The 27,319-nt window shown below is 41.7% G+C and overlaps 1 protein-coding gene across 2 annotated transcripts in view; it reads right to left on the bottom strand.

Moving 5' to 3' along the window:
• Positions 1 to 14,774, bottom strand: part of PWWP2A (PWWP domain containing 2A) — a 37,615-nt gene extending 22,841 nt beyond the window's left edge. For both annotated transcript variants that reach the window (XM_067566568.1, XM_067566567.1), the window contains exon 1: positions 13,885 to 14,774. In XM_067566568.1, coding sequence (XP_067422669.1) covers positions 13,885 to 14,681 — 797 coding nt within the window. In that variant the 5' untranslated portion in view covers positions 14,682 to 14,774. The remainder of the gene's footprint in view (positions 1 to 13,884) is intronic.
• Between the last annotated feature and the right edge of the window lie 12,545 nt (positions 14,775 to 27,319).

The following is a 27,319-nucleotide window of genomic DNA, read 5'->3' on the forward strand; positions in this document are numbered from 1 at the left end:
TTTACTCTACTACATACTGATTAAAGCTGGTAAAAAAAGTTGGAGCTTATAAACAAAGCAAATTTAAGACAAAGCTGAAATGAATATGCCCCATCCAAACTCACATGGGCCATTATTCCTGCCAGTTGTAAACCATATATAACAGTGCAGAGAAACAGCAATCAGATCAATGGAGTTTGGTTTCCACAAAAGTCAGTGGTGAAAGTAAACACCTGAAAACATACAGAAAACTAACATTGACATAGTCATGACTGTTACCGACACACCAGCTACTGTTCTGTTCATCTGACCTTTGAGCTATAAGGGAAGAGACTGAGAAGAGTACATGTTAACAGTTTAAGCACTACAGTGTACCTCTACACATGCTAGTACTATTTTCCCTTCCCCACAAAATAAACTATCTTCCCTTTGAAATTCAGTTCAGAGGGCTCACTCTGCTTATGAGATATAAAGTTTAGAAGCCCCTCCATTAATTCAGAATAACACTGTTTATTTAACTATTTCTCTGATGCATTATTAAAGGCTTCAGACACTATATATACACACCTAGGAAAGGACAAATACCTCTACAGTTTTCTGGAGAAAGAATACACCTGGCATAAATCCACCTCATTTTTGAAAACCTAAGCTTCTAACTGGCTTAAAAGGTCCACCAAATGGATTATTATGTTTATCAGTTCAAAGAATACTTACATTTACACAAGTAACACTCTGATCCTGTTGAGGCTTAGAGGCAATTTATTCACAGCAAAGTTCAATTTTAGGAAGATATTTAGAGTTTCAACTAACCTTCATTACATTCACAATACTTAAAATGGAATTTTTGACTGAATTATTTAGTCACTGCTATTAAGAAACTTTAATTTCTTCCATACCTGTAAGGAAGATCTGTGTACACTTTTTGATCAATTAGATTAAGATAACAGGGCTTGAAAAATGCATACAACAGATATTAGCCCAAGAAGTAAACCTATCGAACAAGATAAGGTATGACATTCAATTGCATGTCCTTGGTGCATGGAAGGTAAAATAACAAGAGAGCTGTACTCTTTATAATGCAACTAAAAGCCCTAGATAATTTTTCCATTTAATTATTTTTAAAACGTCGTTTTTCTTGAAGATAAAGGGTTTTTTCCCTGCATGTTTTCCAATATGTTCTCTCTTTACACCTCTTTCCCTACATTCTTGTAAAGGATTGGGGCTTGTCTTACAGCCCTCTCTTCTGGCTGGACCCAGGCTTACTTTTGCTGAGCCAGCACCCCTCCTGTGGGAATTCTGCCTGGAACCTTCTCACACAGTCTGGGGAAGGTCATATTTCCAAGCATTTTTTTATTTCAAGTCTCCTCAACAAAACAAGATCAAAACTTCCAAGTCTATTCCTCAACCCCTTAAATTCCTCAGCCCAGAAGTTCCTGGCTCTTATTTCAGAGCCTTTGTGATAACAGGACTTCACTTCTGTCCATTTTGTTTCTGATCCTCCCAACAGTAGCTCCAAACTCTACTGGATATTGCAGCTCCCTCTCTCCATTTTTTGTTCCTCCTTTTATGAGGATCAGCCTATTAAGCTCCAGGTCTTTTCCCAAGTATGGCAGGTGGGGTTAATCAGCCAGCTAGCTGCTGGCCTCTGACCCCAGAGGGATGGTATCCCTTTACTGTCATAATTATGCTCTTTACCACCTTTCCTATGTTTTGTCTCTTCTATTTCTTCCCTCCCAAAAAATTACCTGCACGTTCTTAAAAATCTACTTTTCTATCTTATACCATGAATTCCTCACTCTCTGTCACATCCATTCATTCCACATCTACCCACACCTTCATACACAGGTTTCTGGTAAATGTCAGTCCCAAAATGCTACTAGACCAGACTGAGATGAGAGACCACAATTGTCAACCAGCAATACCCAGACAAGAAAGCACCACAAAGTAGCCGTTTCTACGTCCCCCACCCCACCTACAATCCTGGGTCCAGATTTATATTTTCCTAGTCCCTAGTTTAGAGCGGCTTTTGTCTACTGCCTCAGTGAGCCAATAACCCAGCCATTTTTCCTAAAGAGGACAGCAGTTTGATGATATGATGCTGGATTATTCTTTCCCCAAACAAACAAAAACATTAGAGGGCAGCAAATTAATTTAGGAAGAACTATATTCTGTTGTGTTGCAGGGTTTCACTCCCCATCTGCCATTAAACTTTTTTTTAAAACTGGTGGGGAATAGAGGTCTACTTACCTCCAATTCCAAGCACACACCATTTGGAAACCTCCCTAACAGCTGGTTTTGAGCTGTCTCTCCTCTTAGTTTTTTTTGTTTCCAGCAAGCACTGCAGAACCATGGTAATAAACACTGAAAGCTAGCTTTTAAGTCTCATCCATTAACAGAGGTCAGTCAAGTTTATAGAGTTGAAAGATACGGCTCAAACTTAGACAGTTTGTAACAAATAAAAAAACCTCACCTACCGATTTCAATCACACTGGTTTGATCTTGTTGAAAGACGGTCAAAATAAGAAGCCTCAATTTAGGGTCAGCTTCACACTCAGTAACCCATCTTATTTTGGTCACCAAGTGCTTATAGGGAAGTATTCTATTTGCTATAGTATCCATCTAGCACCCAGAAACAATTATTTTAAAATGCCTTTGTAAAGTATAAGCTCTTCAAAATAGGGATGGTGCTTTTTTGGTTTGTCTTAAGATCACATATTACCTAGTCATCTGTGGATGATGCAAAAACAAGTAATCATGATGCTCACTGTTCCTACTTCACAAATCCTATCCTCTTCCCTCTATTAAAATTCTGTGAAACTTAAAGGCCAGTGACGCTCAGGACCCATAGGACAGTTCTGGAGAAGTGTTTTAAATAAAGGTACATGTCAACTTAAGAGCCCATTGTATTAACTCACTTGAAAGCTGTGGTTCTTCATTATAAAATGCAGTGCTTATAACCGATGTACCAGCAACTGTATTGCTTAGTATGCTGTAACTTTCTACTGTCAGAACTAGTTTACAGTATTTTAACATTAGTCAACATTTCTCCCAATGTTTTCAAGGAAGGCATAAGACAATACCATTGAAGATTCCACACTTCTAGTACAAAGCGTTCAACGGAGCCAGGGTTTGGCCCTGAACAACTTCAGTGATGTAGCTCCCTAGCCAGTTTGTAATAAATGTAGAGTAGCAAATACTGCAAGTGATATCTTTAGTTTATACTCATATGCAAATACAATGGAAAAGCTAAGCAAGAGCATTCCATACAAAAAAGAACCTGTCTCAGGTACAATATTGCTTTCTACTAAACAAAATGCCATCCGTCAAAGTTACCACCAGTTTCTATGATCTGCTAAATACAAAAATAAAATTTATTCTTCGTGCTATAATTGACAATGCAATCAATGTAATTATATCAAAATGACTGATAATCTATAATCTGCAATTACTCCCTAGGTCCTCATCTACAGAGCTGGATACATCTTGTGCTAGAGCTTCTTATGTAACTGAGCTGTGCTTGGCACAGGACTTGAGAAGGGGGGAGGAGGGAGGGCAAAAGGTAGTTTAAGAATATTTAAACCAGGTACTAATCTAGGCCTAATATAATTCAGAGCAGATCCAAAACTGTTCTAAAACATAAGGCCTATGGGCCTTCAAGATGTGTTCCAGGCCCTTCTCTGCCAAAAAGCCACCTATATCAGGAAGGGATTGATACAGAAAATGCTATGCCAGTTCATGCCACCTATCAAGGGATTCCCCTGAGAGGACTGATTAACCTGGCTTTACTGAGGCTTTGTGACATAGTAGGAACCATGATCTGTCCCTTAACCAATGTATAGCTGATGGCAGACTTTACTATTCCTATTAATATTTTATAGTAATGTGCTGCCATGTTTAAGGAGTTTGATATATCAGTCAGAAGTCATTTCAGTCTCAGAGATGATGAACTAGGTGAACTAGTAGGGATTTTATGGGCTGAGGGTATGGAGAGATGGCTAGAAGTGTTAAAAACAGGATAAATTGAGAGATTTAACTACCCCAGAGAAGGGTGAAGAAACATGATTCAGAGATGAAGAAACAGAAGCAGGGCACAGCCCAGGTTACCTGTACCAAAATAAAGAAACTTATTGGAACATAATCTGCCTTACTTTTAAAAATGAAGACCATTTCTGACATTGCCAAGTTTTTTGAAGTTATCACTGGTAAAGTACTTCCTAAGGTTTTTTTTGTTTTGTTTTGTTTTTTAAGAAGTCTTGTGAGCTGTGAAAGTCAATGAACATATAGAGCTAATTGTGTGGTCCTCTGTAATTATGTTAATTTTTCCTCTTCATAAAAGAGGATGAATTTAAGTTTTGCTGGAGTGAGCGACCACCAGTATGTTAAATATTTGAGCCTTTGCCTGTATGTGAATCAAGTCAGCATAAAGCAAGGAAGTGTGGGTTAATACAGGTTATAAAAGCTCTATGATTATGAACCTATTTAGGAGTTATTTGTAGTGTTCTTTAGCCTAACATATACACACAAGCATTTAAACACACAATGGAAAGGAGGTTTACTTGAATGGGTAGGACTTAAGTGAACTCTTCCTCCACTTGCAAACTACATTTGGGGGGTAGGGGAGGAAAAAGGAGAATGGAAGAAAAAAAGCCTGCAGAGAAAAGCCAACTAGGCCAGTTCTAAATCTAATGACTGAATGAGAGCCATGTTCTTCAGTCTCTTGAAAAGACTTATGATTTCATGTTGACTTGGCATAATAACTCTTATGAGAATGCATGATCACTAATCAAAATCAGCACAGGAAACTGAAATTTCAGGAAAGAATCAGATATGATTTAATTCATAATTTACAAGAGGAGTCTACTCATCTCGGATGTGTTATCACCAAATCAACCTAAAATGCCTTTTAATCATAAATTAAAATGCTCATTTATGGTTTTTTGTTCATACCAAGGACAGTATTCCTTATATGTATTCTGTAAAGCCAAGACAGGAATCATTTGGTTTAAGGTTCAAACATTGTGTAGCATATTGGCTGCTTGATAAAGTATTTAGCACCATTTTATTCTAAGCATCTTTGACTATTTCATGCATCATCTACCTCATTAATTGAAATATTTTACTCAGAATTTGAAGGAATTACAGAGTTTAAATAATAAAGCTCCAATTTGACTGTTTATGCACATCAGTATTCCACAATGGCTATATGTGTTATATATTATGTAAGCTATTTAACACCACACATACTACCCTGAACAGAGGTATTCAGAACATACCACAAATATTTCACTATTATTCTGTTTAGTGTAGAATTTAAGTGTCTACCTAAATATAGGCTAAGTATCCACCAGAACGGCTTACTGAATAGGTATTCACAGGAGCTGAACTATTTTCTCAGTAGTTTATTTCCATCCAGAGTAACATGGCACAAGAGTTCACAGTTCAGAAAATACAATATTTTGTTTGGTCAAAACTCCAGAACCATGGCTTGCACCCGCACTTGGAGTTATCTCCATCTCTGTAGAAACAAGAAATAGTGAATGGCCAATGCCTTTTACCATCCCAGACATTGCTTATTAGATCTGCTAGTAGTAATATGATGCATGTCCAATGTAGCCAATATTGGACTGATTAACTCTACATGTAAACAGAATACTTATGGGATAATATATTCCATTAACATGTAAATGACAATTACAACAAGTCTTTATTGGGTATAACTTCTGAGCATGTAAACATCTTCAAACTGATGTCAGAAGATTTCACAGTTAAATATAGACTTGAGTGTTTTAATGAAGTTACATCAGGGATTGACAGTTACACCGTCAGAGAACCTGAATCAATATCCAACAGGATTTTTTTTGAAGGTCCAGACTAGGCTTCACAGAGCACACTGAATTCGAGAAAACACTGTTCCACTTGCAGCTGCATGCTCGTAGCTCCCCTTAAGTACAGAGAAGTCAGTTTCTTTCACTGCATCATTCCCACCCACAGAAGATCCTGTGGGTCTGCTGCTGAAAACAAAGTGACAGGCAAGAAAGCTCACTGACCAATCAATAGAAAATACTGATTTAACCACAGCTAGAAGTTTTATTACTTAAGAGTGCAACCCTGAAGCTAGAAACCCCTCTTTGAAATAGGGGAACCCCATGGGCAGCCGCCAACTACGGTTTCATGAAACCGCAATCAGCCAGTATAGACACTCTCAGCCACATCCAGAAAAGTCTGAAGGGTCTATGTGCGGGGTTGGTCCAAACCTGATTCTTCCATAGCAGTGGGATCGTAGCCCCTCCCATCTCCTTCTAGAAGAATTTGAAGGAAGCTCCATGTAAAGTTTTCTGCAGCTTCATCTACACATCAGCAGGTCTGGATAACAGATTACACCAGGGTAAAAAATACATGCCAATTTTGAAACTGGTTTTTATTTTAAAACTTTAGCCTGGATACTAAATACAGCCATTATGTTCTGTCATGAGACAGTGCTAGGAACTCTGGACTGATATAAACAACCTTCACACCAATAAACTCAGGCCGTTTTTAAACTGGGGTTGCAGATTTAACAAAACCTTTTAGTAGACATTCTTCAGTTCAAAAGTTCAAACACATTGCACTGATTACAGCCATTCTACCAATAAAGAATCACTGGTGTATATGCTCAACCTTCACTTCACCACAGTGTAATTTGTCTGAGAATTTCCCTTTTTAGTTAAAATATCCAACACTAAATCAGAAACGCAGAAAACGCTACCATGCAGTATTTCTAATGATATGAAGATTAATGTCAACTGAAGTCTTTCCATTTGAACTTTTAGCACCATATTTATTTGTGCTCCAGAATGGCATAAAGCAGTCGGAACATACCAGGTTGTACACCCAACTTTCCCCTCCACCCTCCTGTCCCCACATTCCCTCAAGGAAAGTGAAGCCAAATTACCCTCAGGAACCATGGTGGCATCCTATGCTGTCAGAAAGCAGAAGAATACTATAAGAAGAAGATGTTTGCATTGGCCATATTTACTAAGGGCGGCCTGTGTCCTCAGTCCAACAAACAAGAGAAGATAGCAGTCTTTGTGGGGTTCTCTGTAGATTAGGCCAAGTCTACATCAGAAAATTTTGTCAGCACAGGAGTGTCCGTTAGTGATGTGATTTGTTTCTAAACCAGCTAAAGCCCTAGTGCCTAGATATAAAGTTCATTTTGCTTTATTTTGTATAGCTATCCCAGCAAAACTTAAATTCAGCCTCTCTCTTATGAAGAGGAAAAAGGAACACCCTTTTTCAAATGCAGTGTATGTACAAGATTCTAGTGAGTTTTTACTGTATGGGAAGCTTGAAGAGTCTGCATTTATTCAATTATTAAAATTAACTTGTCAATAAGAACAATAAAGAGGTCTGACAGAATACATATCTTAGGAGACTCATTTTAAAATTAATTTTATCTTGATAAATGGATTTATTTAAATTTCCAAAAATATTGCTCTATACTTGGAGGAAGTGCTAGAATTTTGGTGAGGATGTGCTGTAATTTTCATACCTTAGGCTAGAGAATGTCTTTTTTAACTGAAAAACTCAATCCAATCACAACTGATACTTCCATAATTCTTTTTAATTATTTGCATTACAGCAGGGCTTGACAAAGCCCAGGTGCCAGGTCGCCATGGCACCTAGCAATTTAATTCTGGTGCCTAGTATTTCTCCCAGTGAAAGACTGGGTCCCGGGGGGAGTGGCTGCCACGCTCCGGCCAGGGCGCCACTGTGTCCATGTGGCAACAGGGCTGGAAGGGAGCACAGCGGCTGCCGCGCTTCAGCCACAGTGCCCTGCTGCTGGGCCCACATTGTGGGAGAGGAGCAGGGCGGGGCCAGAGTGCTGCAGCTGCCACGCTCCAGCCACAGCGCCCCGCCACTGGGCCTACATTGTGGGAGAGGGTCAGGGGGAAGGGGCGGGGCCAGTAGGGGAGAGCAGCCCCCACGCTCCAGCCAGGGTGCCACTGCATCCATGTGGCGGGGCCGAGAGTGGAGAGCAGCTGCTGTGCTCTGGACACCGCTGGGCCCACGTTGTCCGGCTCCTAGCTATGATGCAAATTCGTCAAGCCCTGCATTACAGTAGCACCCAGCGGCCTGACTCCAGAGAACAACTGGGTGTTTCCATACTTTTAAGTCCCCAGAGAGAGATTGTGAACCTTAAGCTATGGCTACACTAGTGAGCTTGCAGTTGTACCACTGTAAGCTCTCTGGATAGCTGCTCTGAACTGACAAGAGAGAGCTCTCCAGTCAGCTTAATTACTCCAGTCCCCATGACTGGCGGTAGCTATGTTGGTGGGAAACGCTCTCCTGCAGACATAAGTGCCGGGGGTTTGGATGGCATTAAATCAGCATAAGTTATGTCACTCAAGGGGGTGGCTAATTCACACCTCTGAGCGACATAACTTGTGTACACTTAAGAGGTAGTGTAGCCATAGCCTAAGTAACATTTTACAGATCAGGCAGGGAAGGGAAGAGAAACAGTACTAGAGAGTCAAAAGATGTGCAGATCTTCTCCCCCTCCAATTTTTGAGACTGAATATTAACTTTGTTAAACTTAAATAGTTCAATAAGATTCAATAAGGTAGTATCAACCTGCACAGTAATTCCTTCCCACATCAAAATTTAAGCAGTTCTTCATGACAACATGAGATTTGGACAATTTGTTGTTGTAGTATTTTTCAAAAGGATATACATTGGTTTAAAGAAGCTGAATGGAGAAGATGCCTTCAGGGACAGTTAGGTAAAAAATCTCTCTAAAGACAGCCTGCCTACATTATTACCACAACCTTTAGATTCAAAGTTCTTCTATGTGAGTAGGAGCAGCATAAGCACTTCTGAGATATCATTGGAAGAGAACACCATAACAAAGCAACAATTATTAGTAATATTACAAAAATAATTAAAGATTTATGAAGTTCAGTTAACTGGATAAATTACATTATAACTCTGCTTTAAAATCATTCCAATTACCATCTTGTTCCTAACCAATAACCATTTGACATAACTTTGTCAGTCAATATCTCAGACTAGTAGAGATTAATGCTCTCTCTTCTAAATTCTGGTATCTAAAGCTTTCAAATGGCAGAAGACTGGTTTCTAGCTTCCATGGTTGCTTTCTCCAGAGCTGCCATGATAAAATTTAAAAAAAAAAAAGGGGGGGGGGGGAAGGGGGAACTACATCAAAATTGTGATTTTTAAGCTTCAGTACATCATCATATACCAGGGCTAGAAACAAAAGCTTGGCTTACTAACATAAATACTAAGAATTCTATCTATCTGTGATTGTTCATGAGAAAATAGAACCTAAAAAAATTAGACATGAGGGACAAGTTAAGACTTTTGGCGGGGCGGGGTCAGTGATGAAGGATTAGGTTTTAAGACCCAGCCCAATGTAGTTTTTAATTCTGCAATAGTGTTCCAGCAGGAGAAAAAGCACTTACGCACCCACCACCTGTTAAAATTTGGAAGTGCTATACTTCCTAATGTCTGGTTCCCCCAGATGCGGAGTGAGCCATGCGGCAATTCTGAGCCAGCAGGTGGCATTAATGTATCTATCACATACTAATACAGCTGCACGCAGTATCATAAGACACTCAGGATGCATTGCATTCTTAGAAATACATTAATTTAAAAAAAGCCTAGATGGCAATTGATATTACTATAATTAAAATGTTAGCGAAAACATTTCTATTCAAGTTCACCGTGTCCATAATCAGTTTCTATTTTGATAGTCAGGTGCACTGCCCATCTTATCCACTAGGATGATACCACCACTTATGCACCAGGAGGCGCTCTCATGCATGACCTTCCCCAACCTATGCAAATGATAGCTTAAAGGTAATGGCAGCAGCACTACTGGAATTAAAATCAGCAGCAGGCAGGAGTGTAAGCAGGAGGAGAGGGGGCTCAGTGATGCTTCTTCTTGAATTTCCCAAAAGACCTTTTAGAACATCAATAAAACTCCCTGTAATAAAATATAAGAACTAGGTCCTTTTGGGTATGAAGAATATTCAACTGGAATGATCTAGGGAATTGGACTGGGACCCAGGAGACCCAAGCTGAATACCCAGATCAGCTTCTGACCTACTATGTGACCATGATGAAGCTGCCAAATTACTTTGTGCCTCAGATCCCCATTTGTAAAAGTGGGTATAATATATCCTCACCTCACAGGGACATTATGTTGATAAAATTCACTAGTGATTAGGGCACTTGAACTACAGCAATGAGGGCCATAAATACTTAAATAGGACATACTATTTATAGGGTACACCAACAGAGTGTTGATGTTTGTCAATTAAAAAAATGTAATTGACAATGTTCCTTTTACAAGTGCACTGTTGACCTTGTTTAAAACTCTACTGGAATAAATACAAAGGCTAGCATTTCATTTCAGCAGCGGAAACAGAAGAAGTTCAGAGAACAACAAAAGTGGTTAAAGGCATTTTGGCAGTGCTTTCATCCCACAATAGAGTAAAATTTAGAGGGGCAATAAACCTGCCTGCAGGAAATACATATTTTTACATACAAGTTAACCTTCAAATTCATTGCCATATGATAATGAGGCAAACAGCAATCTCATTTCCATTCCATTAAGAATGCAAGTGCTATTAATCCCCACTCCGCAGAGCATCCAGGGGACTGGACTAGGTGACCTGACGAGATCCCTTCCAGTCCTACGATTCTATAAGCTGATTCCCCCAACCCATAGTTCATTGTGGGTAAGGTGAGATAGCACCTGTAACTGAAAATGTTGGTCACCATATTAAAAAAAAAAAAAAAAAGAAAAATTGACTAGATTGGCTTTTTCTATCTTTACAAAAATGTACTTGAATTTCATAGGAATTGCTAATTTTAAGATCTCTAGGCGTACCAGATGGTGATGGCCATGTCTGCACTGGGGAACTTTAGAAAAATTCCCAAATTCAGATGAACTAGTGGGAGCAAAGCTTCAAAGGCCAGACTTTTTCTCTATTAGGATTTCCACCATTTCAAGTGAACCCATGTTAGAACTTGTGGGGCTTTTGTTTTGGTTTTCCCCCAGTGTAGTGATTCTTAGAAGGCCTGTAAAAAGCTGCAACATTCAATAGAGATTTCCAGAAGCAAATTAAGGTTAGTCAAAACTAACTGATGTTTTAACAAGTCCTGCTACAAGGAATTATACATCTCAAAATGTAAATGTAGATACCATCAATTACATCATAATTTTCTGATATTGACAGCAATGCCCTTAGGCAGTAACAGGCCACCAAAGCATAAAAATCTAGATATGCTGATGCAGCAAGACAAAAATAGCAGAAGCTGAGTTTATCTAAAAAAATGTGTTTACAAGTTAAGTGTTCTATAGGTAAAAAGTGCCTAGCAGATTTCTAAAGTTAACTTACTACTTTATTCTTCTTTTGGTGATTTGAGTCCAGACCCTCACTTGCCCAGCTCACATTCACTAGCAAGATATTGCAAAGCCTGTACGTAAGGAAGCCCAATTCTCACTCCTAGCCACTCCCAAGTTTTGGTTTTAGGAGTCTGAACTGTATCTCCCACATCCACACGCAGGAGAGCCCATCCATGAAGTCCTGGATGCACAGAGGGGCAGACCCAGAAGACATATCTCCTCATCAACCCATTAGAAGAAGTAATACAACCTTTAGCTGTACTACCTTTTCCATAAAGCCCCTCTGTGATGAGGAATGCTTCCCCCTACCTTTAACAAAGTTTTTGGGGTAATCCTGGAAGCATGGATCCACTGAAGCCACACTACTAAGGAATCAAGGAGCACCTCCTCATCCATATGGAGCCACTGTGCTTCTATGCAGATGGCTCTGTGCCTCAAAGGGATATTGGAAATCCACATGTTGGAGGATCCTCAGTGATGAGACAATTTTTGTACAAGGAAACCCCAGGCATTTACATCTCAGGGGATGCACTGGGTAAAATGTAAGTGTTTAATAAGGCGCAAGTAATTTTTTTGTTTTGCAGGAGGGGGAAGAAATCAGATTTTCCTTACTCATACGTACAGGATCCAGAGTCATTTAATGGCAAATGCTTTGACACCCACATAGTGCAAGTGACTGAACAGAGTGAGAGCCAGCAATTCTGAGGGTCTGGACTTCAGATCTACAAAAAAACAGAATTAAAAAATAAGTTAATTAGATGTATAACTGAATGTGCCCATCACCTGTGTTTCAATATTTCACACTAGAAAGTTACAGGCTTACAGATCAGCCTCAAATCAACTTAATAAAATGTGAAGGTGCCTTTAGACTTTTCAAACCATAGAAGATTAAGTTGTGAGTTGTAGAATTAGCTTCCATCTTTTTTAAGATGCTTCTAACTGGTTCATGGAACTTAGAAGAAGCCGAAAACCTCTCTAAACATCGGCCCCAAAAGACAAGCTGGGCCCAGAGCATGAATGCATGAAGCCATTGGCCCCCTGTCTAAAGGAAACACTGAGAACAGCATAAAAATAGAGAACTTGTATTAATGTTAAGAAATTATCTACCTATGTCATGACCACTATCTTAGATTACTAGAGGTTAAACCTTTGAAAACAGAATTGCAAATGTTCTTATGTTGTTTACTTTTGCACTTCATTTAGCACATGCTAGGACAACAGCCCAGTCAGTTTTACTTTGTTCTGTACTTGCTTAATGCTGAAGTATTTAGACTACAAATACTGAAGAAGGGAAGAAGATTGTTATAGCTTTAAATACTTTTCTTAGAATTTTATGAACAATTTTTACTCCCGTCAAGTTGGGCAAGCTTCCCCAAAAATTCCAAAATGCTGGACTTGAATTAACAAAACTGTCTCTTCAGGCCCAGACTTACAAGGTGGACACTGGTCCCTTAGAAGGGAAAGTTTGGTTCATAGGAAACACTAAGCCTCTCTCTATATACAAGGAGCAATCATACTAGTAAACCTTTCAGGGCTCCAATAATCTTCAATTTGAAGACTGCTGTAATCCAAAAGGTGACAGTGTGCTTTTATAGGATAATATAAAGCGAATCGGACAATGCAAGTTGTGCGTTAGAGATGAATACCCAAAACAGAACTCTGGATCTGAACACCTCTATGATTTGGGAAAGCTCAAGCTAATTCTCCTCAGTTCAAACTCATGACTGTTACCAGCAGGATGGGATTCAGAAGGCCCAAAATGAATCCTGAGTTAGAGAGAAACGACCATGTGCTCTTCCTTCTTCCTGCCTCATTTTCCAATTCCTACTAGGCAACAACTTTTTTTTTTTTAATTTAAAAAGGCAGCACAAAACCGGGAACAGTTGTTGGTCAGTGACCAGATTTCATCCCATTCTTATTACTAAAAAGGAAAGGGCCTCTCCCTTACCTTTAACCCAGTAGTAAGGCCAGAGGACCAGACAGCGTGCGTGGCAGCAGCAGAGGCTACATCGCATCGGAACTGGCGGTCGGCGGAGGTGTTAGGCATTGTCTCAATGCAACGAGGCGGTGGGGGCACCGTTCCTGCCCACCAAGGCCCGGCCTGGGGCTCGGCCTGCGATAAGGGCCGGGTTCTTTAGCTAAAGAGTAATTAACACGGGGCCAGTTCCTCCTCCCTCACACAGCGAGACAGAGCTGAAGGGGTAAAACGGCTCCAAGCACCCTGCCTCCGGCTGCAGGAAGGATGGCGAGCCAAGGGCTACTTCTGTGCAGAGCCCCTAGGTCCCCTAAACTCCATCTCTCAGCGGGGAGGGAAGGAGGCGGCTGGCGCAGAGGTGCGGAGCCCGGGTCCCGCTCTCACCCTCTGCGGAAGTCCCTGAGGGCCTCGGGGTCAGGGAGTCCCTCGGGGATCCCCCCGAAGAGCTGGTTTCCCCGGCCGGGAGAAGCTGTTCTCCCGGCCGGGCGGGGCTCGGGCTGGCTCCCCAGCGGCATCTCACCTTTTGGAGAGGTCCATGAGGACCCCGGAGAAGAGCTTCTCCCCCAGCCGGAACGACACCACCAGCGCGTCCTCGATGATGTGATCCAGGGTGACCCGCACCTCCGAGCCAGGCAGCAGCGAAGCCTCCGCCTCCCCCCCGGCCGGGGCCACCGGGGACGGGGAGCCGGCGGCCGGGGACTCCGGCTTTACAGCGGCAGCATCAGCAGCATCCGGCTCCTCCTCCTCCGGCCGGCACGGCTCCTCCCCGGGCTCCGGCTCCGCGGGGCCCCCAGCAGCCGGCGGGCAGGGCTGCGGCTCCTCCTCGGGAAGTTCAGGGTGCCCAGCGGGCGGCGGGCAGGGCTGCGGCGGCGCCTCCTCGGGCTCCGGGCTGGGCGCTCTTCTGGGCTCGGCCTGGGGTGAACCCAGCTCCCGTTCCTCCGGCTCCGTCCTTTCAGCTTCCGGCTCCTGGGTCCTAGCCGGGCTCCGGGCGAGCTCCACGGGCGGCGGCTCCTCGGCCTCCCCCGGAGCGGGCTTTCCCCCGTCGGCCTCGTCCCCATCAGGCACCGCCGACTCCACGGCCTCGCTGACAGCGGGGAGGGGGTCTGCGCCGGCCTCGCTACCTGGGATGGGCTCCATCTCGGGCTCGGCCTCACCGGCTCCCCCGTCGCCCGGCACTGCTGCAGTCGCCGCCGCCTCCGCAGCCATGGCCGCCATTTTCTCTGCTGCTTCGCCGCCGCCTCCCTCCAGCAGCGGGATCGATAACCGCGGCCTTCTCCGCCCGCCTGGGAGGGAGAGCCCGCCCACTGCGCTCATCATTGATATTTGATTGGAGGCTGCGGCGCGATTCTAAGCTCCTATTGGAGACTGGAAAAGTCCATCAAGCCGAGCGGAAACTTTTCATTGGCCAGTAGAGACTTCATTCATTCAGAGGTCGGGGAAGAGGAAGAAGGGGCAGAGTTTTATACCTCTAAAGATCAAAGGGGCCGGCCTATGAGGCAGTTGTGCGTTCCCATTGGCGCAGAGAAGACTCCCCTTCCCCTTCAGCCCTCGGAGAGGCTGTTAATTGGTGGAGAGTTACATCCATCAAACTGAGATTGGGGAGCCCTAGACCTGGGGGTTCAATTTAAGGGGAGACAAGGGCAGAGAGGTGGTGGGATTCAGGTTCTGTTTAAGTCACTTGCAGTTAGACGGTGGTACCCTCATAGTCAATATTATGAGTCCATTGAGACAGGGATTGTGCCTTCCTGTCTGTAGAGCTCCTAGCACTTTAGTATCCCAATGGTGACTCAGGGCCTTAGGCGTTGCCCCAGCACAAATAATAATGAGCTCACCAGCTCTTGTTTCAAGGCACCCACATTGGGAGGGTGAGCAGGACCCATTGCAAAAGGGATGGCAGATGGAAAGAAATGGGAACAGAGAAGGAAAAAATATTGAAAGTCAAATTTGGGTGGTCAAATCGGAAAAGCAAAAAGTCTGGAAGAAAGAGGATTTAAGGGGATGAGAGAGGGAACTATAATATTTTCTAAAAGGTGAAAAATTAGAAACTAAAAGTGAAGAGAAGACTCAGTGTATCAAAGGAGAAGTGGAGAATAGGGAGAGAAGGGAGAAAAAAGCAAATAACCCTTTTATATTTTACAGACAGTTTGACTCGTGTGATACTTTGAATCAACACTAGCCTTTTCTTCCCAAAAAATCTGAAAATTTTGCCAGTTTTGGTCATTCCTTCCCAGATTCAACCCCCTTTGGATGCTATAAAGTGACCATCATATATTTTAGAAAATCGATGAGGATGTGGAGGGATGAAATGGAGGAGATAGCTGGAGGTTTAAAGGACAGAAGGAGAAGATCTGTGAAAGGAAGACAGAAAGCAAGGGGGGAAGAGATAGACCAGAGAGATGCTTAGCGTGAATGTAATTTGTAGGCCTTAATCCCCTCAAATGCAATTATAGGGGATAAACTATTGGCAGAGAGTGAAATTTGTGGAAAAGCAATGACCTGAATCTCTAATGTTTTGATTTAAAAAAGAATGTATGGTTTTCATAATACTTTTATATTTATTCTTTTTGAAGGATTATGAAGTGGTATACAACTGGCTTATAGCATCCCTGAAATACAGCCGCCTCTCAGCTGGAAGGCAGTAATTAGACAGGCAACTGACATAAAGCAATGGCGGTGAGGGAGTAGTGAAATTTTGGCAAAGGATACTGGAGCAAACTCCTTTGCAGTTTCAAAGCCTAGTTGTATACACTGCCTTTAATCTTTCTACACTGGGAAAATTGAGTTTCACGCAGTTATAGCACTACAGTAATAGAAGTAATAATAATAATCTTTCTTATAAAACCTTATAAACCAAGAGCTGGAGTTTGCAACCTCCCATCACAGCAGAAGGGGCTGGAGAGGTCTGTATGTAAACAGAACCTGATCATACAAATGCTGCCAAACATAATGCATGCTACCACATACGTAGTCCCATTGTAGTCCCAAACCTGATTCACCAATTGAGTGCCCTCCATCAGGTGTAGTGACTTGCACAAATGCAAGGAAGGCATAAAACACCATTCTGATTTGATAATGCTTTACACTCACTTTGCACTGGTGTAACTGCCTGTACAAGGTGCAGTGCAACAGTGAATTCGGTCCTAGTGCTTGCGGCATCAGGCTCATATAGTTTGTAAAGGGCTTATGCATACATAAATTTCTAGAGAAAGAAAAAGCCTTAAAAATGTAGGTCCTGAGTTAAATGAAATTTTGAATTTTGAAATTGAATAGCTCAGTTTTATACAATCTACTATGATCTCGGGTAATCTATTTGTAGGGATGTGTGGTTGGAACAAAATATGTGTTTGTGGGGAGGTTAGTACTACAGAGTAGCATATTGAATTGCAGTGTTTATTCTCCATCATGCATGGATCTTTGTGAGTCTCTATCAGGGAGAAACAGTAGATGGACTCATGATTGTATCATTTGTGGCTAAAAACAAAACCAAGCAGACTTGGGGCATTTCCAGAACCACCCAACATTAATATTAATGCCTAAACCATCTCTAAACATTTTGTTGGCCATATTTTTAAAGGCTGCATGCTGTTTCCTGAGGCCATCATGCTTTGAAAGATGGCAACCATCTAGGAGCCCCCAGGGCTGAATATGTGTGTTGCCAGTATTCTATAGAATAATGAGATTTGTATCTGAATTACCAATACCTGAACTTCAAAACCTGCCCCGGTGCAATAATTTCAATTTCAATTCAGATGTAAGATCTCAGTTTTGCATTTTAGAATTGTTCTGTATATTCTGGGGGGTGTGCTGGGGACAAAATAACACTGGCCCCAACATTCAAAGGCTATGAATGATTCAGAAACATCTTTTATTTCAGAGGGACCCAGGAGCAGAGAGTTGGTCACAGAAGGGGAATTAGGTCTCTGTTCTTCCTTCCTATTTTGTTGCAGCTCCCCAGGATTGTGACAACAGATGAGAGACTCCTAAAACACAGATACCCTTCCCCAAAATCAGGAACTGACCATCTTACTCAACTGAGCAATAGTAGCAGGGCAAGCTATTACTCCACAGTGAAAGCTGCACGGATTAATAATTTCCAGAAGCCTGTGATTGATACCCAGGGAGCCTGGCAATGGCAAAGCTGTAAGAACAGCACTAATGCAAGTGAGGCCAAAACTGTCATTGTTTTTATCTGAAAACAGCATGGTTAGTGTGGATACACTGTACCATTGGTGCTTCCAACAGTGAAACCCCATCAGTTCAGTTAGCCACAGTTCATTTCTGTAGTGTAGCCAGGGCCTAGTAGAGCAGGATGGCAGTAATTTCTAAGCCTACAAGAAGTCACCAACTAATACAAAGAGGTTACTCAGCCATTGAACTGATGGGACATTGAGCTCCAGGAGCTCAGCCCAGCAGGCTCTTTGTTATGTTAAATTGAGACTTGCAAAGGATGGGAGTACAATGGAAGAATTCCTCTTCCGAAAGGAGAGTTGCTTTCTGAAATCACCCTGCTTTGCCAGAAGTGTTGCTTATGGCATACAACAACCATTAAAATGCTAACAGTGTCATCATTTATACCTGATAGAGCCTCCAGCAGTCCTGAGAATGAATGTAAAAGGATTTTTTACAGGTTCATTTACATTTCAAAAGCCAAATATGTATGCCACTCTGATCTAATGGCAGATGCAGAAATACAGTAGCATAGGCTATCCCTCTGTTTGGAGGTATGTTATGCCAAAGGTTAAGTGGTGACCAGAAGAAACTTTGCTTATTATGAAAAGTTCCAGAGAGGTAGCCGTGTTAGTCTGTATACAGCAAAAACTTGCTTGTTTTATAATTTTTGTCCCCTCGGGTGCATCCTTGACCATCATTTTCCTGTTTCAGCCTGCTCTTGCATCCTGTCAGAAACCTAGCCTGTAAGATCTCTTGGAATAGGATTATCTTTTTCGTTACCTGTTTGGACAGTGGCTTACATAGTGGGGCCCCATTCTGTTCTTGGAGACCCTAAGCATTACCATAATGCAAGTAATATCGAATGGCAAAAATGGAAGGAAGAGATTCATGAATCTCAGGGAACAAAATTGATTTGTTTTTATGGGGAGAAGATAGAACCCATTTTTGCAAATCCATATGTTTTGCACATTGCTGTGAGTCACAATCTCGTATAGCAGGAGACGATTAATGGCCCTGCACTCTTGCATCACAACCACCAGTGGATTTTCGAACTCCAAAATGGTTTTCCGCTGACTGCTAGCAATCTGGCCTTGCACGTTTCTTCACTGTGATCACCACTTGCTTCTTCACTGCCTGTGAAGAAGACAGCTCTCACTGCGATGGAAGGCTGGGGCAAACTTGGCACACAGATCCAGGAATGTGGCTGGGTGCATCCAAAAGTTCTGCAGCCACTGCTTGTCATTTCAAGCCTGCGTTACGATGTGATCCCACCAGTTTCTCAGGTCCAGAAGCAGCACCACCATCTACAGGTGCTCGGTGAATGCCACCAGCAACCTTGAATTGGTTTTTACTATGTCCCAAGGCAATCTGTCCTCGAAGAAATTGTCATGTTCTTTGCTGATTTGGTTCTTCTTATGGTTCTGCAAATACTGGAGGATCATGCTTGCAATGGTTGTGACAGTAGTGTAGAGCTGTGCAGGCCATGGGATCATGGGATTTTTTAAAAGGGCATGAAAATTATGGGATGACATTATGGGATGGAGGCAGTTGCACGATGGGAAGTTGACCTTTTGCTTCCAGTCACTCCTGTGCAACTTGTTTCTGCTGCACCATTCATTGCCAAAACTTCTCAAAAGACAGTGAGCTGGATGATAGCACATTGCACACTGTGATACCTACCCATGCGGCACTGCACCATGCATCAACACAAGTGGAGAGTATGTGCAGCGCTCACTCAAAAAGCCACGTATACATGCACACAAGTGATATACTAATTGCAATGGCGTTATGTCCACAAAACTTGTGTCAACCATAGTTTGCAGTGTAGACTTGCGCTGAGTGAGTGAACATCAATGTAGTGTTGTTGTGAGAAACAAATATGAGTGAGTTTAGTGTGTGTGTGAGAAAGAAAGAGTTGGTTGTGTGTATATGTCTAGGAGTGTGAGAGTAAATGAGTTAATGGGAGTGAATGCATGTGTGTGAGTGTGAGTTTGTGTCCAGATGTACATACACTGTAGCAACACTGGCATAGCTTGTCATGACAATAAAGTATTACTGAATTGAACTGTATGTTGAAAAAGAAAGCTAAGGAGTGTGTGCATATGTAAGAATGAGTTACTGTCTGGGAAGTGTGTATGTATGTGCACTTAGGGCTTATCTAACCTAAGGAAATTTGTACTGGTATAACAACATAATTGCACAGATGTAAACCACTCATATAGACACACTGCACTGGGGTAAAACAGGGTGTGAACTAGTGCAATTTACCAGGGTAAATTACACTGATGCAGCACATCTACACATGGCAACATCACTGGGAAAAATACATCGGTGCAAATAAGACCAATATAGACAGGCCCGAGATATATGTATGGCTTTATAAGGGGTGTTTATGACGTGAGGCGAGGCAAGGCAAAGGGAGGTAATAGGTACTAGTGTCATGGCAAGGGTAGATTAGTAGATATTTTTTCTGGGGCATGATGTAGACTAGAGCTGCCTCTACACTGGGAGTTTTGCTGGCATAGCTACATCAGATAGGGTGTATGGGTTTTTTCACATCCTTGACTGACACAGCTATGCCAACAAAACTTGGTAGTATAGCCCTGGCCAACACTAGAAAATCTTTGCTGGCATAGCTATACTGTTATAGCTATACTGGCACACCTTCCTAGTGTGTAGATACAGTTTAGGATTTAAGGTGTGATGTTGGCACGATAGCTACCTTGCTTAGGCTCCTGTAGACCATGAAATTTCAGTTAGGCTGGGCCTACTTATAAAATTAAGCTACCAAATATTAATAAGTTGCATATTGCAGAGTATGTGAAATGGTAGCTGGAGTCCCTTTTGAAAAGGGGTGGTTGTTTCTCATTGCAACACACCCATGCGGTCTTTCCATTCTCAAAGAATGTCTGGTATTTCATTAAAATAATTGCTTATTAATTGCCTCTCTTGTCTGGACCATCTTCCCTAATGAACTTATCCTTTGGGAGTAACTCATCTATGCAGTAAACAGAAATGTGTTAAATGCAGGGCGTGCTAGACCTCCAGGGATCCAGATCTCTCAAAATATCTTATGATCAAAGCCCATGACTGGATGCCACCCCAGGTATTGCTCAATTTAATCACAACCACTCCAATATCCCTTTGTTTGAAGGGTGGAACACTGAAACTAAACAACAAATCTAGGTGGATAGCGCCTTTTAACTAAGTAAAACACATGGGTCTCTCCCTCTTGTATTGTTTTCCCTCTGAGTCAGTATTACATCAATTCCCTGGCATTGTATTAGGACTTGTCTACAGTAGGAAGTCGATTGGAATAGCTATTGCTGATTATAGCTATTGTAATCATTTTCCGCACATAAATAAGCTTTTAGCGAGCACTGTGCTGTTAGACTTGAGTTAAACAAAGGCATTTAAAGCTTTCATGGCATCTTCCACAGGAATAGTCATGTTTAACTTTGATGTTCTTTTTGGGTAATTGCAATCTGTCTACTTACATTGTCCTGTAGTTCAGCTGAATACTGTAGTCCAGATACTGAACTGCACCTTAGCTGTGCTCAGCACAGCTCAGGAGTGGAACAAAGATGGATTTTAGGGTGTCAGCCAGACTGGTCCTGAAGGCAGTTACACTGGCTGCTCTTGGTTCTAAGGAGCCATTCTGGTAACTGGAAATCACTAGGGCTTGAGGATCACCTGACTAAGTTCGCTTTTACCTAGCCCCACCCTCTGCATCAGGAGTTGGGAGGGGGTAGGCACTGGAACCACTACAGCACTTCTGCGCCACCCTCTACACCCTGTGATTCCCCTATACATGTGGCATGCTGTCGGAAGTCTGTAAAACGGCCTACTTGGATCAGAGGATCTAGCCTTGTATTCTTCCTCTGCTAACCTGTTGTGTGGTGTTGCTCTGCATTGTTGAATAACTCTTCCATTTCATTGAAGATTCAGCTGCATTTAATATTTTGTGTAATTTGCATAAAACACTTGTATTCTTTAGGATGAAAGGTGCTATGCTATAACTGTGGTGCTAATGACAGCTACAGTTAAGTTTGCCCAAAGATTTACTCTCTAAGCCAGAGGTTTTCAACCACGGGTATGTTTACCCCTGTGGGTACTTCAGAGTATCTAGGGAGTACGCAAGAGGATGGGGTCGACTGCCCCGTGCTTTGGGGGGCCCCGCTCCAGACCCGGCAGGCGGCGGGCGGCTGCAGCCCGCCTCACGGCTGGGAGCAGGGACTAGGCCAAAGCTGGTCTCTGCTGCCCCGTGCAGGAGGAGGTAAGTGGCATGTTCCCCCACCTGCAGGTACAAACAACCCCTTCCGGGGGCAGCTGGGGGTCGGTGCCATCTTGTGGAAGCTGGGGACCCCTACTGCCCTGTGCAGGAGGGAGGGGGGGGCACATGAAGCTTGGCCCCTAAGGCCGGAGACCCAGGATATGCCACTGGAGCTAGGCAAGAAAACCATTAAGGGGTACTTCAGGTGAAATCTTGAGACTGTAGAGGTACAGTTTCTAAAAAAGGTTGAAACCCCTGCTCTAAGCTTCAATTTTAAGATTCTCATAACTTTGTGAAACTTCCATATGCTGGATAGATTGTCTCAGGCCTGGTGTCTGCCTGAAGAGAAAGTACAAAGATCAAGAAAGATGTATGGGCAAGTGCTCAATAGTCAGATTGTATGCAACCTGACGTCTGCCCCCAATAGCTATGCAAAATAAATATATAGCTTTAGTTAAATGGTCACATACTATATTTCAAGTAATACAATATATCAGACTATTTCTTTCTGCAGCCTTGTGTATCCTGTAAAAAGCTTGCCTTGTTCTTTTTGAATATTATATGGCAAATGCTCAGTACTCACTGCATATCTTGTTTGTAAATCACTTTCATAATCGCTTTTATTTGGCATATACACTGTCATAGAAAATGCTATGTGTGTATCTAAGGTTGTAGAACAATGTGTGATATTGTAGTATTTGAAAAACAGTATGTGATCAGGTATTTAAAGACTATCGAAATGATCACAAGCAGAGGGACAGAGTTCTGGTTGCACATGCAACCTTAACTTTGGCACTGTCGGAGTGCTTAATATTGTAGCTTTAATGTTCTCATATTAATTTAACTTTTTAATTAATGGAATAAATATAATGATTACAACTCTGAATATATTATCTTGCTCCATTAATTTTTTTTTTAATTTCCTTAATTGTTTAAGAACACAATATGTGAGAGATCTGGAAATGTTTGTAGAGAATGATGCAATAAATAGCTATCAGGTATATTATATGACTAGCATATATTTATTTTGGGTTCCAAAGACATTACAGGAATCCAAGAAACAGTAATATTTATTCCTGATCTTGCATTTTCTTGTATGATATATATTGCCTCCAAAGAATTGCTGAGGATGTGTGGATATACTGCATCTTTGATTCCTTGATTCCTTGTAAAACATTGCTTTTTTACATTTTTCTCTAAAAACACAGTAAGCTTGATTTTCAGGTGGGCTGAGCAACCACAACTCCAGTTGAAGTAAATAGGAGCTGCAAGTACTCATGCAGCACCTCTGAAAATCAGGCCCATTACATGCTGGCCATCAACTATTACTTGGCAGGAGAAACAGCACTCAATGTTTTGCTAACTAAAAACACCATTATCAAAATAATAATCAGGGTGTGGCTGAAACACCAGATTTCCAAAAGCTAGCATTAAACCATGTTACTTGCCCGAGAATCCTGCATAAAGTGGATTAGTCTTATTTAAAACATCTGACATTTATTGTAACTATTATTTAACTGGTTAGTCAAATAGTTTGGTTTATGATCAGCTGTTCCCTGGAGTTTCAGTTGAACATAAATTACTCATCAGATAATGCTATTCACAGTTACTAAAATAGTCCATGCTGCTGCAGGTAAATAAATGAATAGGAAGCTCTCTGTGTGAATTGTCACCATCATCTACATTTGTAATGATGGGTTTACCAAAAAGCAGACAATCATTCAATAAGCTCTTGTGCCGGGTACCTCCCTGTAGGAAAATTCACATGTACACAAGTGGCTCCTCAGAAAGGCAGCATAGGTCTTTTTTGGTTTTGTATTTATTAATTATAATTCTTTATTCTGGTTTCCATGATGTGCTGGAAGGGGATTCTGGTGGCTCCTGGGAGCATCTTGAAAAAAATTCTGGATCACCAAATTGAAAAGGAGATTGGATACTATTGGACTAAGGTTGGATATTGTTAGACTATTAAAACACTTCCCAGGGAGGGACAGACTCATGCCACCCCTGCAACTTCTTCATCCTCACACCCTGCATCAAACTGGACACTATGTTTTATAATCAATACACTATCTAAATATTTCAGGAACAAAGCATAAACATTCCCATCAAAGTGCCTCATACTAAGTTTGTTTGGCAAGTGGTACTGCCTCCTTCCTCGGCTCAAGTTAAAAGAAAGCATTTTTGTTTATGAGATAACAAATTAATAGATTCCCTATTCCCTTTCCTTTCTGAATGTGCATGAATCCTTGTGGCACAGCCTCTAGGAGACATTTTTGTGGGAGCCCTTTGTTAAAACGTTGGAATTCCCAACATGAACATATGGATCACTTTTCACGCGATATTAAAACAAACATATGAGTGAAACCTCACCACATTCATGTGGTATAATACTCATTTAGCAATGACTTTATTTGGAGTTCTGGATGCTCAGCACTTTTGAAGATCAAGCTTCCAGTTGGCCACTGAAAATCATTGGCACCCAAAATTCTGGCCACTTTGAAAATTTAGGGCTAGTTGACTTGCCCAAAGTCATGCAGCAAATTGTTGACAGAGTTATAAACAATGTCCAGGACTTCTGGCTCCCAAGGCCAGCTCCTCAGCTGGTGTGAATCAGAGTAGCTCTATGAAAGTTAATTGACCTAAGTGGATTTACATCATCTGGGCCCCAGTTCCTTTCTCAGACCACTAGCTTTAATTCCCTTATTTCTGTCTCTGTACCTGAACCTCATTAATAGCTGTTATTAATTCAGTCTAGCATTTTGTTCTGTCTTGTTCCTTTTGTCATAAATATTTTTCTTAATCGTCTATGAATTATATTCAAGATAGTCATTAAACAAGCTCATCTTATTTCTAAATAAAGTAATTTGACCAAGGTCCTCAAGTATATTTAGTTCTGTTGCATAATTCTTGAGGTCATTTATTCACACTGTCCTTTTTGAATAATTCTTTTTAATTTTTAGTGGAGTTAGTAATTATCTGTCCCCCTATAAATGTTGCATTGAGCTGGCATTTAAATTGCTCATTACAATCACTGAATCTTAAAGTGCTTTGCAAAGCAATAATTTATATAATCCACATTAGTTAAATGTCTTCTCCACACCAACTTTATAAGAGGAGAAGAGAGAGAAAGGGGAGGAAGGGAGCATTGTTTAAATTAATACCTTGCTCTGGGTCTCCCAGCATGTCCTGTCTTTATCCTGGAAGTGAAATGCATTCACATTGGTATTCAATTAATGGAGCTAAGACTGATGCATGCAGAATTACTCTGAGTTGGAATCAGGGTAACTGGTATCAATGGATGGCCAGAGGAATGTCAATGAGAGAAAAATTTACATGGCAACATTCTTCCCAGCAATGGAACAGATCAATCTATTGATCTGTCTAATCTAGACAAGGACTAAGACTGTAAACTCCTTGGGACAAGGGCTTCTTATCTGTTTCCTGTATAGGGCCAAATACATTGTTAGCACTTAAGTAATAATGAGTAATTTTAAAATATTTTGGGGGAGTGGCATATGGCTGGAGGGACTGATAACAGAACAAAGCCCTTAATCTCTAGATCACAGGTTAGAATTCAGCCTAGTAAATAGTGACCAAAAACTGTAAACAGTTAATGGTTTATGGGAAACGACTTTGAGTCAGTGTTTTCAATCTATTCCCTAATGGACAGATGTCCACATCACCAAAACTGACCCACTTGTTGGTAGTTTCAGCAAATAAATCAAAGATTACCTGGACATGATACAGGTAGGTACATCCCCTGACAAGGAGGAGACACATTAGCACTCGAAAGGAAGCTTGCACTGCTCATTTCTGTGATTTCCTTCTTTTGTAGTTACAGAGGATTTCACTCTCCAGGGCCCTGAATCTTAGACATTTCACCAGAACGAAATTCACCAAAAAAAGAAAACTTTAGAGAAATGTGTGCACTTCAGGATGATGCCACTGCCCAGCTGGGAGTGGACATATTGATGTATACCCTACTCATTGCTCTGCAATATGAGCCTTCATGTTGTAATGTCATTCCTGACAGTGTTACCTCTAAAAAGTGATTGTTCTAGGAATTCTGTTGCTGAATCAGCCAATCAATCTCCTGCTGCTGACGCATCCTTTTCAGAAATAACCTGCTAGAAGTAGTGCTTCGAACATGCAAAGGACAAGCAATGCCAAAGTCAGGAGTCGTATTTGTAGTAAAAGAGTCTCTTTGGATCTCTGAATGTCTCCCTTTTTGACTGACCTGCTTCCCCCGTATCAAGTGGCATATTAACTGTTTAATATCACAGATCTACATTCTGTCCTTCAATGAAACGAGAGGGCAAGAACCACTGACATTGCACTACTCTGTCTTTTATTTATTAAACTACTTTGTGTGTAGGTCAACTTACTTTACATGCAGTTTTGCATGTGTGTGTGTCCATGCGTCAGTTTCAGTGCTGGTCAACAGAACTGTATCAGACTTAAGTTCTCTATTTTGCATAGAGAGGGCATGGCTCAGCACTGCAAGATTGTACTTCAAACCTGAGCTGGAGGGACTGCCCTGTGAGTGAACTTCAAACTCATTTCACATAGGCTGCCAAGCACCCATCAGATGGGGGGTTTCACTGAACAATTTATTATTATTATTTCAATCTGCCTTTAAATATAGGTGCAAGCTCTTGGAGCAGGGATTGTCTCTCATTATACTTTTGTACAGAGCGGGCCACAATGGGGACCCAACCTTGGTTGCGGCCTGTAGGTGCTATTAAAAAAAAAAGGCGTTGAAAGGTTGTGCACAGCTTTCATTGTCACACAAGTTTGTTTGTACCGTCTACTGAAGTCTTGGTTTATTATTTCTTAGAGAAGCCCTCTCAGCAAATTACAAAAGCTCCTTGTGTCCTGAGATCACTTTTCTCTCCAATTGTGGAAGCACATAACTAGAGGTTGTAGTCTACATCTGCAGTCTCACTTTTTTAATATGGAGACCAATGGAGCCTGAACTTTTGGCTGTGTCTTCACTGCAAAAGAACGTGTATGTTTTACATTGAGATAACTAACCTGAGACAGCTATCAGTGTAAAATCCTAGTGGAGATAAGACACCTTAGTTAACTTGATGTAGCTAGTGGATGCTAACCCTAGGTGGAAGGGTATAGTGTTGACCATGACTGACTACATCAGGGAAAAAATGACAGTGCTTTCTCCCCTTTCCACTAAGATTTTACAGTGAGATAGCTATCTTGAGGTAAAAACACATCTCTTTGTAGTGAAGACATAGCCTGAGAGTCCACAATTAACATGGTTAAAAATATAAAATGTAATAAAATCATGAGAAACCAGATGAAAACACTGTACTCAGCTAACTGGAACTTGTGGTCTGAGCATAGGACTGTGACCTAGGAACCCATCTCTGACATTGGCTTTCTCTGTGACCTTTGCCAACTTATTTAATGGCTGCCTCCGTTTCCCCACTAGTGAAACAAGGACAGTAATGCTTCCGTCCCCTATAGAAGCATTATGAGGATTAATTATAGT

Source organism: Emydura macquarii, unplaced genomic scaffold (assembly GCF_026122565.2).
Source record: "Emydura macquarii macquarii isolate MOO-44397 ecotype Brisbane River unplaced genomic scaffold, CSIRO-AGI_Emac_v2 contig_2768, whole genome shotgun sequence".
Lineage (NCBI taxonomy): Eukaryota > Metazoa > Chordata > Testudines > Chelidae > Emydura > Emydura macquarii.